General features: G+C 39.0%; 1 protein-coding gene across 6 annotated transcripts in view; it reads left to right on the forward strand.

Moving 5' to 3' along the window:
- KLHL2 (kelch like family member 2) overlaps positions 1-9,181 on the forward strand; it is a 163,169-nt gene extending 153,988 nt beyond the window's left edge. For 3 of the 6 annotated variants that reach the window (XM_060400600.1, XM_027980301.2, XM_060400603.1), the window contains 6 exons: positions 1,646-1,843; positions 2,236-2,337; positions 3,856-3,984; positions 4,610-4,750; positions 6,592-6,735; positions 8,069-9,181. In XM_060400600.1, the coding sequence (XP_060256583.1) occupies positions 1,646-1,843; positions 2,236-2,337; positions 3,856-3,984; positions 4,610-4,750; positions 6,592-6,735; positions 8,069-8,097 (743 nt within the window). In that variant the 3' untranslated portion in view covers positions 8,098-9,181. Of the gene's footprint in view, positions 1-1,645; positions 1,844-2,235; positions 2,338-3,855; positions 3,985-4,609; positions 4,751-6,591 lie in introns of all 6 variants that reach the window. The other 3 variants (XM_060400599.1, XM_060400601.1, XM_060400602.1) reach the window with 1 other exon arrangement.
- Positions 9,182-18,763: the final 9,582 nt, after the last annotated feature.

The raw sequence follows: 18,763 nt of genomic DNA on the forward strand, positions 1-18,763 counted from the left end.
TAAGAAATCAGCTCTCATCTCTTCAGGGAGTGAGCAAGGGAACCTGTTACTTGTTTTTGCCCCCTTTTGTTAAGCACATATCCCAGTAAAGGCCTGCCTGAATTCCTGATCTGGCCTCTTATCAATTGCTATTTCTCAGGGAGTCCAGGAGCCCACATCTGTAACACCTTCAGCCCCTCTATCTGTCCTATCAGACCTTGCAGCAAGCAAGGGGGGCTCCCCAAGACAAGGTCCTGCCCATGTGAACCTTTCCTTCTTTACAGCTCCCTCTCAGGTGTGCTAGGCCTGTCCTAAATGCCTTTTTTCCCCCATCCTCCTTGGTTACATGGATATTTTCCTTGCAGCTTTGGTTGTAAGAGATCTCTTGCCAGTTTCCAGTCAGTTTTCTGTGAGAGTTGTTCCACATGTAGATGCATGTTTGATGCATTTGTGGGTGAGATGAGCTCCATTTCCTCCTGCTCTGCCATTTTGATGCTTGTAATATTGCATTTAGTTGGCATGTTTTCTTAATCTCTTCAGACTTGTAACAGTTCCATCGTCTATATTTTCATGCCCTTGATTCTTTTGAAGAGCACTTGATCAGATATTTTGAAGAATGTTTTACAATGATACTGCAAAGTGTGTAAGATTTATTAACCTTGAAATAGATGTTATTTACTCTAGTGGTTCGGGAGTTAGTCATAATCCCTTCAGGATTAGTGGTTTGGGGAAGGCCTCATAGCAAATATGGAACTTTCATTGGGTTTTCCGACTTGAAGAGGAGCTTCTCAGAACAGGACAGCAGCACGAAAAAGTTTGGGTAGGTGAAGAAGAGGTAAAATCCAGAGTCTGCAATTTAGTTTCTCCACCTAGGGACCCCCTAGCATCTCACTAGCCCAGGGGCTAGCAAACTTTTTCTTAAAGGACCAGAGAGTAGTTATTTGTGGCTTTGTGGGTTATATAATCTTTGTCACAACTGATCAGGTGCCATCATAGTTGAAAGCAGCATGATGAATATCTGGAGCTATGTTCCAATAAAACTTTATTTATGGATACTGAAATTTTAATTTTATGTAACTTTTCATGTATCATGAAATATTCTTTTCTTCTTGACTGCTTTTCAACCATTTAAAAGTGTAAAAATCATTCTCAGCTCAGTGAGCTTCTACTGAAATAGCCTGCTGGCTATAATTTGCTAACCGCAGATTTAGCCCACTAACATGATAAACTAGAAGCACATTATGCAAATTAAATATAAACATGTTCAGGTAGTTGGAAAATTCTTGCTCGTTGTTTAAGTCTGTGTATATCTTTGAAAAAGTCAGGAGTCAAAGTAATACCTCAACCCATGCCATTGCATTTTTTCATAGCAGAAAGGAGCACGATATAGTTGTTCTGTATTCTCACTAACGAATAGTGTTTCTTAGGACCTATTCAGCCAAGCTTCTCCTTAGGGAAACTTAAAACCTGACAACAGTTTTAGACTGTTTGGAATGCAGTCTTTAGGTGGTGGCAGTGTTCTTGCCTGGAGAATCCCAGGGATGGGGGAGCTTGGTGGGCTGCCGTCCATGGGGTCGCACAAAGTCAGACACGACTGCAGTGACTTGGCGGCGGCAGCAGCAGTTGGGTTGCACACTCACTATTAACTGCTGTATTTCTTTTGCAGGGATGGTTTACATGGCTGGACTCGTTTTTGCTGTTGGTGGCTTTAATGGTTCCTTGAGGGTCCGCACTGTGGATTCTTATGACCCTGTGAAAGATCAGTGGACCAGCGTTGCTAACATGCGAGACCGGAGAAGCACTCTGGGGGCTGCTGTGTTGAATGGACTGTTATATGCGGTGGGAGGCTTTGACGGGAGTACAGGCAATTTTCTTTCATCTTTTCTAAATTACTGTTAGAAATGAACATATCAATCATATTTATGGAACAAGGCCTGGCATAATTAGGAGTCAATTGAGTGTTTTACTAGGTATTATAAATGTAAGTTTAAAATTTCCATCCAGAATGCCTTTAAATGATGTTAAGAGTGCTGAGTATATGTTTTTCTCATGCTTCAGTATCAGTCATCTTGTCAAGTTTAAAGAGCCAATGAATGTCAGTAGCTTGTATAGATGTTCTTTAGAAAAGAAATTATTTCTCTTCATCATATAATTGGATGTTAGCTCATTTTAAATATAACAACTGAAGTATTTCCCTAATGTATATATAAGGAACCTGAGGAGGAGATGAAGCACATTGTGCTTTGTTCATTACAGGGCTGTCCTCTGTGGAAGCATACAACATCAAGTCTAATGAATGGTTCCATGTGGCTCCCATGAACACGAGGAGGAGCAGTGTGGGTGTCGGTGTTGTTGGAGGTGCGGGCAATCTTCTGGTGGTTAAGAGTGTTTCTTCCAGTAACCCAGACCCCAGTTGTCTAAATGAGCAAGCAAATGATTTTAAAAGGGAAACATACAGTGGTTATTATGAAATGTTAGTCGTCCTTTTTTGCCTGCCCCCTGGCCTCTCTCTGTCCTCCCTCCCTCTTTTTCTCATCTCTTTGTATAACGTATATAAAATTATTAACTGATCTTAGTATAATCATTTGGGAAGCAAACCAGATGGCATGAATATGAAGTTTTACATCTAGAGAAGGACTGTTTAACTTTTAAGTGATGGGTTGCCACTGTTATTTGTGTACATAATACTTTGTTCCCCCAAAGAATTAACACAGTAAGTATGAATTTTTTTATTCATTGTGCAGATTTGTGGCTTCCCACCTACCTCTCCATGGTGGGTATAATTCTCTGCACTGACTTTTTTTTTAAACCAGATTTATTGTATTTTAATTCACATACAATACATTTTACTCATTAAAGTGTACAATTTGGTGTGCACCTGTCATAACAGTTAATTTTAGAACATTTTTATTACCCCCAAAGCAACCCTATTGCCCTCGGTTATTACCCACATCCCGCCAGCCCTTGGCAAACACTACCCTACATTCCTGTCTCTGTATAAATTTTCTACTTATGGATATTTTCATATTAATGAAATTATAGAGTATGTTGTCCTTTTGCAGCTGGCTTCTTTGGCTTGGCATAATGTTCAAGGTTCATTTGTGCTGTAATATTTACCAAGGCAATGGCACCCCACTCCAGTACTCTTGCCTGGAAAATCCCATGGATGGAGGAGCCTGGTGGGCTGCAAAGAGTCGGACACGACTGAGCGACTTCACTTTCACTTTTCACTTTCATGCATTGGAGAAGGACATGGCAACCCACTCCAGTATTCTTGCCTGGAGAATCCCAGGGATGGGGGAGCCTGGTGGGCTGCCGTCTATGGGGTCGCACAGAGTCGGACACGACTGAAGTGACTTAGCAGCAGTAGCAGCTTTTCTTTTTATTAGCAAATAATATTTCATTGTATACTGTACTGACTCTTAATATTACATTTTTAAAATGGCAACCCACTCCAGTATTCTTGCCTGGGAAATCCCATGGACAGAGGAGCTTGACGGGCTATAGTCCATGAGGTTGTAAGAGTCGGACACAACTGAGCACACACACACACATACAAGATAACTTTGCTATTTAATTTGGTTTTTTAAGATATTGTTCACTTAGCACTTAGTGTTATCCAAAGAGATAATAAATGTACTTTCTTTTGTCAGATTATTGATGAAAGTGTTAAATTAATATCATATATATTGTACAGATCTTTATAATGTGATTTGGTAACTCCACCTATCACCATTAGGCAAGATTTTAAATAGTTCATAAAAATCAATAATACTTTAAAGGTCAACTCTGCTATCATGGAGGAAAATTCAACATTTCATGACTTGGAAAAATAGCTGTTTATGAATTTGACTTTCTTTGTGATTCCATGTTTAGGTCTGCTCTATGCTGTTGGGGGTTATGATGGAGCTTCACGTCAGTGTCTCAGCACAGTAGAATGCTACAGTGCCACAGCAAATGAGTGGACCTATATAGCGGAAATGAGCACTAGGCGGAGTGGAGCAGGTGAATAGGAACCTCACTCAGCAATTGAAACACAAAAATGATGGAAAAGAATTAAACAAGTGAAATAATGACATCTCTTTATATTATCAGAAAATATATACTAATTCTAGTGACACTGTTAAAATGTCTTTTGCATTATACAGGTGGAGTGGTAGGTAGATGCACTTAAATTCACTTTCTAAAATTTCTCACGTGCTTCTTCTGTTTCACTTAATTATTCATATTGTTTGGCATTACTTTTAGGTTTTTGTTTTTGGTGCTTATTGGAGAACTTGCTTAATAATCAACTCCCTTCATATCCGTTTCTTACAAATTTAATACTCTTAATACTGATTTCCTTTTACCATGAAAGTTGTTTTCAAAAGGGTTATGTTGTAAAGGACTTCCCTCTCTGTTTTCACCTACACATTATTTTTATTGTATTTGACAATAACAATAGTTCTTACTAAGATTCTCATTTGTAATTATTTTCATTTCCATTTTCTATGTTGAATGCTTTTAATATTGATTTTTAATATGAATAATTTCAGAATTTTTATTTACAAGTCATTTGAATAAACCCTAAAATGTTACAAATTTCCTGTCCCTTTTACTCTACTATAGGTTGGTTTTTTATGTTTTATAGGTGTTGGTGTGTTAAACAACTTATTGTATGCTGTAGGGGGTCATGATGGCCCTTTAGTACGAAAAAGTGTTGAAGTGTATGATCCTGCCACCAACACATGGAGACAGGTAGCAGATATGAACATGTGCAGAAGAAATGCAGGTATCTGGCTAATTTAAGATTATGAAATTTGTATTGAATTGTATTCGGAGTTTTACTGGTATCACTGTGTATTTCCGTTGTTCTTCTACTGATCTGAGTTCCTAATAGATTTGCCCTGTAAAGGCAGAAACTCACAATGATCCTAGGCAGTAAATGCCAAGCATGATGTGGGGCATGCAGTTTAATGTCATCCTTCCATCAGAGCTTACTTTTTGGTGATGACCATAAATACTAAGTTAGAAAAAGAACTCTATGTATTACTCAGATTAATTCTTTTGTACCACAGACATTTTTGAATGTCTGCCTGTATCATATTTTGGAGTTCAGTTTTCAGGGACTTCAGTCTAGTTAAGTAAATACTTTTACCAGATTAAAAAGCTGGTTGTTTATCTGAATCTGGAGGGGAACCTAACGAAGGCAACCACAATTTAATACAGTTCAGGGTTTCTAGAGAATGGAAAAGCTAAAACAACAACAACAGCAATTTTAAGAAACCTGAGGTCTTCAAGACCAGGGAAGTACTACCTTAAAAAGAAAATCCATGGAAGGGAAATAGAAATGGACAATAGATTCAGGATAACTAGATAGTCTTTTGGGGAAATGCTCATCTTCTTAAAAATGGCATTGTCTTCATGCCAGGTCCTATAATCAAAATAAACCTGATGATTCTCAGAAACGGTGTACCATTGATTGATGTTGCAAGATACACCTTCCATCACCCCAGAAATGCTCTTCCTATTTCTGTTTACTTTAAATGGGATCACTAAGGAAGATAAGTATATGGGACTCCAAGAACTCACTCAGCAGAACAAAATATATAATTCACTTGACCTTGTACCTCATCCAATCAGTTGTACTAGGTGAAGTACTAAAGCTCTCTCAGCTATGGATAGTCCAAAACTAGTAAAACCCCACAAATCTGGGCCCCAGCACATGTGAAGTTAGAAAAGTATATGTGTTTGTGCTTCTGGATTAGGAAATTTATTAGCAACAAGAGCAAGAAAGCTGAAAATAACTTTAAAAATCTATCAGTAAAAGACAAATGAATTACGGTAGTATCATACATGAAATACTGTGCAGCCATTAAAAATAATATAAATCTGTATTTATTAACTTGTAGAAATATCCAGGTATATATTGTTTGCTGTGAGTGTGTAAAAAATAGTTTATGTAGCATTAGCTACTTTGGGGTTAAAAAAGAGTCTGAGAATATATGCATAGAAAAGAGCCAAAATTTCAGTACTTGGGATTCTAAGTGGTATAGGATTAGTAGTGGTCTTTTCTTCTTTGTACTTTTCTACGGTTTTGAATTTTTCCAAAAAATAAAAAAAACATAGTATTCTCATAATAATTAAATAAATAATACTGTTCTCCCTTTAAAGGAGATAAAATAATTAGCTAGTCAGTATAATAAAATTCAGAATCATTTTTACCTTCTACAAATATATATATTTATTATTTTCTCTTTTTCCTTAAGATTTCCTTAGAAGCTGACTTTGGGAGAATTACTAAACTTCTTTGACTTTTAAGTTTTCTACTATTTTTAATAAAGTGGGAAATAAAATAGTTTCTAGCATATAAAGTAAGGTTATTGTGAAGATTAAATGAAATAATGCACATATAGAGCAACTGCTATATAAGTAACTTGAGTAGAAGCTGACAGTTGATACTAGAGAAATTCCTCACATAAAGGAATTCTTTTCAGCTTTCCCCATCTTCTCTTCCTGCCTCTTACGCAGAAGTAATTGTATCTGGATCACTTGACCAGACACGTTCAGAGCCATTTATAGTCATCCAAATTTTTAAAATAATTGTTTTCTCTCTGTTTAATTTTTTTAAAGGAGTTTGTGCAGTTAATGGTCTGTTATACGTAGTTGGAGGGGATGATGGTTCCTGTAACTTGGCATCAGTAGAATATTATAACCCAACAACTGATAAATGGACAGTTGTATCATCTTGTATGAGCACAGGGAGAAGTTATGCAGGTAATGATTGTTCAGTTTTCTTACAGTCTTCTATTATAATACAAAATCATTATGACTTTTCCATTAAGAATGTTTTTCTCATATAAGAAGAAAGTCTTTTCTCAAAGTATATCTTCTTATTCTCAAGATAATTAATGTCAGATATGTATGTTCTAAAATAAGGTACTAGTATTCTTTTGTCATTCTGTAGTCATTTGTATTCAAAATTACAAATGTTTCCATTGTAGAAGGGAATTCACTATGTAGCAAGGCTTTAATTACTCAGATATCTTAAAGATATGGGGGCTTCCCCAATAGCTCACTGAGTAAAGAATCTGTCTGCAATGTAGGAAACACAGTTTCGATCCCTGGGTTGGGAAAATCCCCCTGGAGGAGGACATGGCAAGCCACTTCAGTATTATTGTCTGAAAAATCCCATGGACAGAGGAGCCTGATAGGCTATAGTCCAAAGGGTCTCAAAGGGTCAAGACGCGACTGAGCAACTCTTCACGCATACTAAAAGAAATCTCCCTTGGCAGGGCTCCATGTGATGGTAATATGGTGAGGCTACAGAGTAATTTTTTTTAAGCACAGCACTGATTGAATTATAAAATACTCATTTTGGTCCATTCTCTTCATAAGAAAAATGGTAATACTCTTTAATAATATGAGTCTTTGAAAATGCTGCATATGAATTTTCTGATATCTATATTTATATTGCTTTAAATATTAGAATGTTTCAGTAACATTCTAATATTGATTTACTACTGGAGAAAAAAGAAATTTATACTAATTAACCATCACTGTTATTTATGTATCATCCAAAACAACATGTAATAGAACTATATACAGTAAGCTTCCAGGATAGCATTTGTCAAAATTATGTAAAATTTCTTAAAACAGCTTTAGTGAAATATAACTGACAGAGAATAAATAGCTTATATTTAAAGTATACAGTTTTATTAGTTTTTACATATATATGAAACTGTCACCACAATCAAGATAATGAATATTCATCACTCTCACAAGTTTCTTTGTATCCTTTTTAGTATTAGGTGGACCTTAGTATTTCTTGAGTAAAGTTGTTTTCCCTTCATTATATAACTGTGAAGAGCAAAAGATGACTTCTGGATTAAATAGTCTGACATAGTTTTGGTACATAATTTTTAAACAAAGATTTCATTGTCATTTAGATTAAAATGATAGTAATATTAAAGTTTCTTGGAGATTTTGAAACATCATGATCTGTTCAGTCCTTGTCACTTAAGTTATAATATAAAAAAATTCAAGATTTTCTCAGAGATACAGAATGCTTCCTGTGACTTCAGTTTTATTTCTTTGTTTCTTTGTTCAGGGGTCACAGTTATTGATAAACCATTATGAGCCTAAAGGACATTTTCGGCACATTTACACATGAGAAGCAGACTTCAACAAGTACTTCTGAAGTGACTGAGAGTCTAGCACTTCTCCACTTGTAGCTGCACGTTAAGTCTCTGCAGAGGATAAGATCATCTGCCTCTCTAGGCCGCAGATACTGAAGATTATTTTTGGTAGATGCACCGTGTAGGCTTTTTCTGCAGTGAGCAGCAGCTGACTGAATTTTAATAAGAAACTTGGATTGCAGTATTATTCTGTAGTCTTTGGACAACAGTTGCTTTCACAAACAGTAGTTATCAACCTTGAATAACTATGGATTATTTTGTGAAGGGGGATAAAGTAATGTGTTCTTGTAAAATTAAATTTCATCTTTATTCCTTCTCCTGAAAAATCTGTATGCACAGGAACTGAAAATCTTTGAACAGGTATTAAACTCTGTATAAGTATATAAACTAGTTGAGGGATAAAACCATTTGCTTTTATAAAATATGTTTGATTACATGAGTATAATAAATTGTATGCATATAAATGTGTGTCTATATGCTTTCCTTTAAATATGTTTGAAAAGATGTTTGCAACTTTATTATACTATTTATAATTGGCACAGTACTTTGAATTATGCCAGTACTACATTGTAAAACAGAGTTGTATTTTTTGATATTTAACAATGCTTAACACTTTAAAATGCCACTTCTGAGGAATGAACATGGTGTAACACACTTGAATACTTGTGTGATGCCAAACTTTTTAAAATAAAATATAAATTATGCTTATTTATTATTTTCTTTGGTTTAATATTGGTCATGTTTTGTCGTGAATTTCAATTTTTTTTTCTTAACACTTCGGCATGAACATTATTGCAGGTTTTTGATGAATATAATGAATGTATGGAATTCAACTGAATTTGCATGCTCTTAATAATTTTTTCTGTGTGTATAAATTTAGCTGCTATTAACAGAAGAGAGAACTTTCTGTGAGTAGCCATATACATTGATCAGATAGTTTTTCTGAGATCGTCAATTAATCTCACCTTAAAAATGACCAAAATATGTCTTTATCAAATTAACTTTGAATAAAAGTTTGTATATTATTTGTTTCACGTTGTCCTTGATTTTTATCTAGTTTGTTATTTAAAAAGTTGCCTGTTCACTTCTTGTATTATTTTATAAAATTTGCATTTTCTACTTCTTAAATCAGTATTTAAAATTTGTTGCAAAGAAACATACAAGGCAAGTCAGTTAAGTCACTGAAAACTGTTCTCCAAGAAAAAGCTACCTTAATTATCAAGGAAAACATCTCCCAAGAATTGGGAAAACTTAAACATTCATAGTGTTCTCTCCCTAATATGGGCAGGACACAAGATAAAAGTAAAAGAAATAGCATTGAATCAAAAGGAAGTCAAAGAAAAAATAGCTACTCTGACACAACTGAGAAAAAAATTGTTGTTTTGATACCAAATAGAAGGAATTGAGGAAATGGACATAGGGAAGTGGGGTGGATACCTGAGGGGCTGAACACAGGAGGAAGAGATGGGATGAGGTCATGGGATATGATGGCTGTTCCTCAGGGATTTAGAAGGTAGTAAGCCTGAGCTTTTGCCAGAATAGTCAATAAGAGGAGAGAACTATACCTGTGATGAAAGTTCTGTTTAGTTAATAGAGTCACATTTAAACATAGAACCACCTTTATTACCAACTTAGTTGAATTTTCCATTGTAAGTGGAATTTAAACAATTAGGAAAAGCAAAAGCCTGTGCTCACCTTATGAAAATAAATTTCTGCATTAGTGTTGCTCCAAGCACGTCCATAGTCAACAAACATGTTGAGGATCTAATGAACTTGGAACACTGTTAACGATTTCAGACAGTGGCACCAAAAAAAGAGTCATTATGTCTCCTGATCACTTCCAAACACTAATATTCCATGAATTAGTCAATTAATGATTTATCTAAAAATTTTTAAAGCTTTTCTTAAAATATAATCTACTAAGTGACAAAGTTCTAAATACTTAGCATGTCAGATACCTCTTTATCTTTTCTCCTTTAAAGATTTAATAAGCTCTACAGTTCAGTCAGTTCAGTTCAGTTCAGTTGCTCAGTCGTGTCTGACTGCGACCCCATGAATCGCAGCACGCCAGGCCTCCCTGTCCATCACCATCTCCCAGACTTCACTCAGACTCAAGTCCATCGAGTCCGTGATGCCATCCAGCCACCTTATCCTCGGTCGACCCCTTCTTCCCCTGCCCCCAATCCCTCCCAGCATCAGAAACTTCCAATAAGTCAACTCTTTGCATGAGGTGGCCAAAGTACTGGAGCTTCAGCTTTAGCATCATTCCTTCCAAAGAAATCACAGGGTTGATCTCCTTCAGAATGGACTGGTTGGATCTCCTTGCAGTCCAAGGGACTCTGAAGAGTCTTCTCCAACACCACAGTTTAAAAGCATCAATTCTTCGGCGCTCAGCCTTCACAGTCCAACTCTCACATCCATACATGACCACAGGAAAACCATAGCCTTGACTAGACGGACCCTAGTCGGCAAAGTAATGTCTCTGCTTTTGAATATGCTATCTAGGTAGGTCATAACTTTTCTTCCAAGGAGTAAGCGTCTTTTAATTTCATGGCTGCAGTCACCATCTGCAGTGATTTTGGAGCCCCAAAAAATAAAGTCTGACACTGTTTCTACTGTTTCCCCAACTATTTCCCATGAAGTGATGGGACCAGATGCCATGATCTTCGTTTTCTGAATGCTGAGCTTTAAGCCAACTATTTTGCTCTCCTCTTTCAGTTTCATCAAGAGGCTTTTTAGCTCCTCTTCACTTTCTGCCATAAGGGTGGTGTCATCTGCATATCTGAGGTTATTGCTATTTCTCCTGGCAATCTTGATTCCAGCTTGTGTTTCTTCCAGTCCAGTGTTTCTCATGATGTACTCTGCATAGAAGTTAAATAAGCAGGGTGACAATATACAGCCTTGACATACTCCTTTTCCTATTTGGAACCAGTTTGTTGTTCCATGTCCAATTCTAACTTGCTTCCTCGCCTGCATACAGATTTCTCAAGAGGGAGGTCAGGTGGTCTGGTATTCACATCTCTTTCAGAATTTTCCACAGTTTATTGTGATCCACACAGTCAAAGGCTTTGGCATAGTCAATAAAGCAGAAATCGATGTTTTTCTAGAACTCTTGCTTTTTCCATGATCCAGTGGATGTTGGCAATTTGATCTCTGGTTCCTCTGCCTTTTCTAAACCCAGCTTGAACATCTGGAAGTTCACAGTTCACCAATTGCTGAAGCCTGGCTTGGAGAATTTTGAGCATTACTTTACTAGCATGTGAGATGAGTGCAATTGTGCAGTAGTTTGAGCATTCTTTTGCATTGCCTTTCTTTGGAATTGGAATGAAAACTGACCTTTTCCAGTCCTGTGGCCACTGCTGAGTTTTCCAAACTTGCTGGCATATTGAGTGCAGCACTTTCATAGCATCATCTTTCAGGATTTGAAATAGCTCAACTGGAATTCCATCACCTCCACTAGCTTTGTTCATAGTGATGCTTTCTAAGGCCCATTTGACTTCACATTCCAAGATGTCTGGTTCTAGATTAGTGATCACATCATCATGATTATCTGGGTCGTGAAGATCTTTTTTGTATAGTTCTTCTGTGTATTCTTGCCACCTCTTCTTAATATCTTCTGCTTCTGTTAGATCCAGACCATTTTTGTCCTTTATCGAGCCCATCTTTGCATGAAATGTTCTCTTGGTATCTCTAATTTTCTTGAAGAGATCTCTAGTCTTTCCCATTCTGTTGTTTTCCTCTATTTCTTTGCATTGATCACTGAGGAAGGCTTTTTTATCTCTTCTTGCTATTCTATGGAACTCTGCATTCAGATGCTTATATCTTTCCTTTTCTGCTTTGCTTTTTGCCTCTCTTTTCACAGCTATTTGTAAGGCCTTCCCAGACAGCCATTTTGCTTTTTTGCATTTCTTTTCCATGGGGATGGTCTTGATCCCTGTCTCCTGTACAATGTTACCAACCTCATTCCATGGTTCATCAGGCACTCTATCAGATCTAGGCCCTTAAATCTATTTCTCACTTCCACTGTATAATCATAAAGGATTTGATTTAGGTCATACCTGAATGGTCTAGAGGTTTTCCCTATTTTCTTCAGTTTGAGTCTGAATTTGGTAATAAGGAGTTCATGATCTGAGCCACAGTCAGCTCCTGGTCTTGTTTTTGTTGACTGTATAGAGCTTCTCCATCTTTGGCTGCAAAGAATATAATCAATCTGCTTTCGGTGTTGACCAGCTGGTGATGTCCATGTGTAGAGTCTTCTCTTGTGTCGTTGGAAGAGGGTGTTTGCTATGACCAGTGCATTTTCTTGGTAAAACTCTTATTAGTCTTTGCGCTGCTTCATTCCGCATTCCAAAGCCAAGTTTTCCTATTACTCCAGGTGTTCCTTCACTTCCTACTTTTGCATTCCAGTCCCCTATAAGGAAAAGGACATCTTTTTTGGGTGTCTGTTCTAAAAGGTCTTGTAGGTCTTCATAAAACCGTTCAATTTCAGTTTTTTCAGCGTTACTGGTTGGGGCATAGACTTGAATAACTGTGATATTGAATGTTTTGCCTTGGAAATGAACAGAGATCATTCTATCATTTTTGAGATTGCATCCAAGTACTGCATTTCGGACTCTCTTGTTGCCTATGATGGCTACTCCATTTCTTTTGAGGGATTCCTGCCCGCAGTAGTAGATATAATGGTCATCTGAGTTAAATTCACCCATTCCAGTCCACTTTAGTTTGCTGATTCCTGGAATGTCGACGTTCACTCTTGCCATCTCTTGTTTGACCACTTCCAGTTTGCCTTGATTCATGGATCTGACATTCCAGGTTCCTATGCAATATTGCTCTTTACAGCATCGGATCTTGCTTCTATCACCAGCCACATCCACAACTGGGTATTGTTTTTGCTTTGGCTCCATCCCTTCATTCTTTCTGGAGTTATTTCTCCACTGATCTCCAGTAGCATATTGGGCACCTAATGACCTGGGGAGTTCCTCTTTCGGTATCCTATCATTTTATCTTTTCATACTGTTCATGGGGTTCTCAAGGCAAGAATACTGAAGTGGCTTGCCATTCCCTTCTCCAGTGGACCACATTCTGTCAGACCTCTCCACCATGACCCACCCATCTTGAGTTGCCCCGCAGGCATAGCTTGGTTTCATTGAGTTAGACAAGGCTGTGGTCCTAGTGGGATTAGATTGACTAGTTTTCTGTGAGTATGGTTTCAGTGTGTCTGCCCTCTGATGCCCTCTTGCAACACCTACCATCTTACTTGGGTTTCTCTTACCTTGGTTGTGGTGTATCTCTTTTTGGCTGCTCTAGCAAAGCATAGCTGCTGCTCCTTACCTTGTATGAGGGGGGTATCTCCTTACCACTGCCGTCCCTGACCTTCAACATGGGATAGCTCCTCTAGGCCCTCCTGTGCCTGCTCAGCCACTGTTCCTTGGGTGGCTCCTCCTGGCTGCCGGCCCTGGCCTCGGGCTCGCGGTGGCTCCTCAGGGTCACCGCCCTGGCCTTGGGTGCGAGGTGGCTTCTCTCGGCAGCCCCTGACCTCAGACATCGGGTGTCTCCTCCCGGCCGCCACTGGCCTTGGATGTTGGGTAGCTCCTCCTGGCCGCCACTATACCATAAGACAGTTTGCCAAGGTTCAGTAACTAGATTCATAACTCTTGATTTCAAAGGATTTGAATTTATTCCCCTCCCCTCCATGCCAGTCTTTATGTCTCCAGTTTGAAACATCTTGTTTTCTTCTCTTCAAGCTTATTAATGTGTTCCTGGCTTGTTCGATTTTGTCCAGAAAAGAGGTCAGAAGTCTTATCCTGCCAGAGGAACCACGAGGTATGAGCAGAGCTCAAGGCTAGTTCCACGAAAATATATTTTAAAGCAACTCGGCTCCTTGTTCCACTTGACTCTGCACCTTCATAACTAAAAGCAGTGATGATTTGGGTTTAGGTAAATGATGTGTATACTTTCACTTCCCTTCCCATTAACTCTGCTATATGATTCCTTGTTTTTATTACCATCCTTATAGATAGCATGAGGACCCATGTATTTATCATCTCAGCTGTTGATGAGTTGATGAGTTAGCATAGTACATAGTGATATAATGGATTAGCCTGCCTCTTGTTTCAGTTTGTTGAACAGATTCCCTCCTACTGGCTTATATGGCTGGCTGTGTCTGATTTCAGAGAGAAGGCTAGATGGGACTGTGGAATCACACTCTGAATCAAGTTTCTGGCATTCTAATTCTGGCGTCACAATTCTAAAGGGAAAAAAAAAAAAAAACAGTGTAAGTGTTGCAGGGCTTATGGGCATAGGAATCAGATGGCTCTGAGTTTGCATCCCCTTCTCTCAGTTACCGGTTCTTCTGGTGGCTCAAGCAGTAAAGAAACTGCCTGCAATGCAGGAGACCTGGATTCAGTCCCTGGGTGGGGAAGATCCCCTACAGAAGGAATGGCAACCCACTCCAGTGTTCTTACCTGGAAAATTCCATGGACAGAGGAGCCTGGCAGGCTGTAGTCTGTGGGGTCACAAAAGAGTCCCACCAGCTGAGCAATTAACTTTTCTGTCAGTTGCTAATTGTAAGTTTAAACACATTTCTTAACCTCTGACTCTTAGTTTGTGTTCTCTAAAATGGCAACATAAGTATCTGTATCTTAGTTTTTTTTTTTTTTTTTTAATGTTGAGTTTCAGACTAGCTTCTTCACTGTCCTCTTTCACCCTCAAGAGGCTCTGTAGTTCTTCACTTTCTGCCATAAGAGTGGTATCATCTGCATATCTTGAGGTGGTTGATATTTCTTCCAGCAGTCTTGATTCCAGATTGTGATTCATCCAGCCTGGCATTTCGCATGGTGGACTCTGCATATAAGTTAAATAAGCAGAGTGATAATATACAGCCATGTTGTACTCTCCCAGTTTTGAACCAGTCTGTTCCATGTCTGGTTCTAACTATTGCCTCTTAATCCGCATACAGGTTTCTCAGGAGACAGGTAAGGTGGACTGGTACTCCTATCTCTTTTAAGAATTTTCCACAGTTTATTGTGATGCACACAGTCAAAAGTTTTAGTGTAGACAGTGAAGCAGATGTTTTTCTGGAATCCCCTTGCTTTCTCCATGATCCAAAGAAGTGGACACAACTTAATAATAACAACAACAACAACAACAAAAAAAAAAAATGAAAGTGTATCCCTTACAAGGTTATTGTGGAGTTTGAAAGAAATGATGTATAGTAGTGTGCTTGAAATACCAAAGACCCTCAATGTTGTTGTTCAGTAGTTAAATTGTATCTGACTCTTTGAGACCCCCTGGACTGCAGCACACCAGGCTTTTCTGTATCAGCACTCCTCCACCACCATCTCTTGGAATTAGCTCAAACTCATCCACTCCAGTGTTCTTACCTGGAGAATCCCAGGGATAGGGGAGCCTGGTGGGCTACCGTCTCGGGTCGCAGAGTCAGACATGACTGAAGCGACATAGCAGCAGCAGCAGCATGTCCATTGAGTCAGTGATGCCATCCAACCATCTCATCCTTTGTCGTCCCCTTCTGCTTTCAATCTTTACAGCATCAGAGTCTTTTCCAATGAGTCAGTTCTTCACATCAAGTGGCCAAAGTTGAGCTTCAGCATCAGCCCTTCCAATGAATATTCAGGGTTGCTTTCCTGCCAGGAGCCACCACGGGAGATCCCACCCATGACAATGTCGTGTGGAAGAGAACTGTTAAGCAAGGCTTCAGAACTCAATGGGCTCCCTAGGCTTTCTCAAGCATCTACCCCAAAACCAGAATCTGTCTGTTTTACTATTTCATGACTTTCACCAACTCCTCTGACATTAACAGGGGTCTATTCCTGACCATCTTTCTCTGGAGAAAATCAACTTAGGGCTATAGCTAATAAGTCTCCGGGACATGAGAGAAATATTTCAAATCAAATCCCCTCTGTTAGCATTTTAGCTTGCTTGGAAGGTATATCCAGACTCTTGCAGCTACGCATATGATTATTTACCTCCTCCCAACTGTAAGAGTCATGGAAAGCCTAAAACATAGAGCCTGTTAAAGAGTTAAAAGTTATTAGACTAGTGCTAATGTAGGATTTCATTATTGGGCCAATGCTTGTTGCTAAGTTCCCATATCTCTTATCCACTGTGCACCTGGGAGTGCATTAGTTAACATAGTTGAAAAGTGAAAAAAACAAGTGTAGCCTTGAAATTAACCACATCAGACTTTTGAGCTAATTGGTTCTTTCTTGTAACTCACTGCACCTTTGCTTCCTGAGAATGTAACTTTGTTTAATACTTTTTGAGGTTGACACAGATTAGAAATATAAGAAAAAACATTTCAAGGGAAAATAAGTTTTCTGGTTGAACAGCCTTTATCTAAAGAGGGTCATAAAATGTTCACAGGCCTCCAAGGCCGGAAGATAATGTACACAATATTGTTTATGGGAAAAGTTTGCAGAAAAATCCTGATTTCCATAAAGACAAAACAGATGTAATGTTTGGGCTGACTCTGTATGACTTTGCATCTTTCATTTCCCTCTATGTATAAGACAAGGTATAAAAGTACCTTTTAATAATAAAGCTATTGGGCCTCGCTTGAAGAAGCTTGGTCACCCCGTTTTTCCTTTTTCTCTTTTTTTTCTCTCTTTCTTTTTCAGGCTGATCCCTTGGAGCATAAAGGCTCCCTGCGTTCACTTATCTGCCTGGGTTTCTAAGACCTGAACCGGAAGACGTTCTGCATCTTCACTCCCTCAGGAGACCGGGAAGGCACCTGTGGCCTCCGTGAACAGGGCGAACTTCCTGTCTCAAAGTTTTATCGGCTTTCTATTTAAACCAAGAACTATCAGCCTCTTTCTCTCCTCTATTTTCTTATCTACAATATTCTTTCCTTATCTCTCTCTAAATCATCCGCCGACGCCGTTTTTCCTTCAGGTTCCCCTGGATCCTGCAGGGGCTGGACCCCGGCAGTTTCCTTTAGGATTGATTGGTTTGATCTCCTTACAGTCCAAGGGACTCTCAAGAGTCTTCCCCAACACCACAATTCGAAAGCATCAATTCTTCCGCACTCAACCTTCTTTATGGTCCAAGTCTGACATCTGTACATGACTGCTGGGAAAACCAAAGCTTTGACTATATGGAACTTTGTCAGCAAAGGGATGTGTTTCAATAAATTACCGCTGTTGTTGAAGTTCTCTAAACCACCCATTTCTTCTTTTTTTTTTTTAATTTATTTTTTCACTGAAGGATAATTGCCTTACAGAATTTTGTTGCTTTCTTTCAAACCTTAACATGCATCAGCCATAGTTATACATATATCCCCTCCCTTTTGGACCTCCCTCCCATCTCCCTCCTCATCTCACCCCTCTAGGTTGATACAGAGGCCCTGTTTGAGCTAACCTGTTTGAAGAAGCCTCCCATTTCTTCACTGGAAGGAACTGAGATGAGCATATTTCTGTTCTGTTTTGTTCTTTGGAGTTATATCTATGTTTCAGTTCGAAATCTCCAAGATTTAAAATAATCATTTGACCCTTTCACATACTTGCATCTTCTCTAATATTAAAAATAATATATCTTTAGTAAGCAGGACTCTAAGTCAGGGATAATAACCGACTTAGTATTACTGAGCACTTCCTGTATTCCAGATACTGTGCAAAGGGCTTACATACAAGTCACATTTATTGTCATAAAAAACTATTATAATACCCACTTTAATAAGTACTGGTTAAAATTTTGAGAAGTAAATTATCTAAGAGCACACTGCTAATGAGTGGCAAAGCTTGGTAGGTCTGACCCCATGGCATATGCTCTTAATCCTCCCTTAACAGAGTGCAGCATGTTTAGGCAGAGGGAAAAGTAGGCAGCATCCCAGTCACACCCACAACCTCAGTCAATGGGACAGCAGGTGGTGGGGTCTGGAGCTAAGCGGGCCAATCAAAGAAATCCTAAATTGGGTTGCGAGTCTGGGCCATTATACTTCCCCTGGGAAGAAAAATGCTTCATGGGAAAATGGCTTTACCCATTCTCGGTTACTGACGGCCTGCTTCAGTCCTGAAGAGACCTAGGCTGTGCAACACAGCATCTACCCCAGGATACAACAGGCCTCCTGAAGACAGAGCTCTGAGCACTCAAGGGACAGATCCCATTTCTATCCATTTGATATGACTTTTCTGTCATGATACTTTACAAAGGACGTGGGTGTCAAATACATGGGATAGTTAGATGAATGGGTTGAGGGATTTCCTAAAGCAGATGGCACCTGGCCTGTTAGGCACGAGAACCAGTCTGATCACAGCCATGAGAAGCGACAGCGTCCCGTTTGCACAGTCCTGCATAGAAAGTGCCTTCAACGAGAGCGAGTAGTGCCCTTGTGCAAATTTTAAAAGGCTCTCTTAAGCGAAAGCTTAATTTCGTGGATTACCCCCATCCGTGCACACCTCTGCATCCCCGTAGGGGCGGGAGGCGGCCGACCTTGGCAGCAAAACCAACTGCTGCGCCTCGTCTCTTCTAAACCTTCGACTCTTGGCTTCCCGTCCTCAAACAGGAATCGCGCTGCATTTGGAGTTCCCCATTTCCCACGTACATACAGGTGTTATCTAAAGACACTGGGGTTGGGACGAGAAAGAGGTCTA

This window comes from Ovis aries, chromosome 17, assembly GCF_016772045.2.
Source record: "Ovis aries strain OAR_USU_Benz2616 breed Rambouillet chromosome 17, ARS-UI_Ramb_v3.0, whole genome shotgun sequence".
NCBI lineage: Eukaryota > Metazoa > Chordata > Mammalia > Artiodactyla > Bovidae > Ovis > Ovis aries.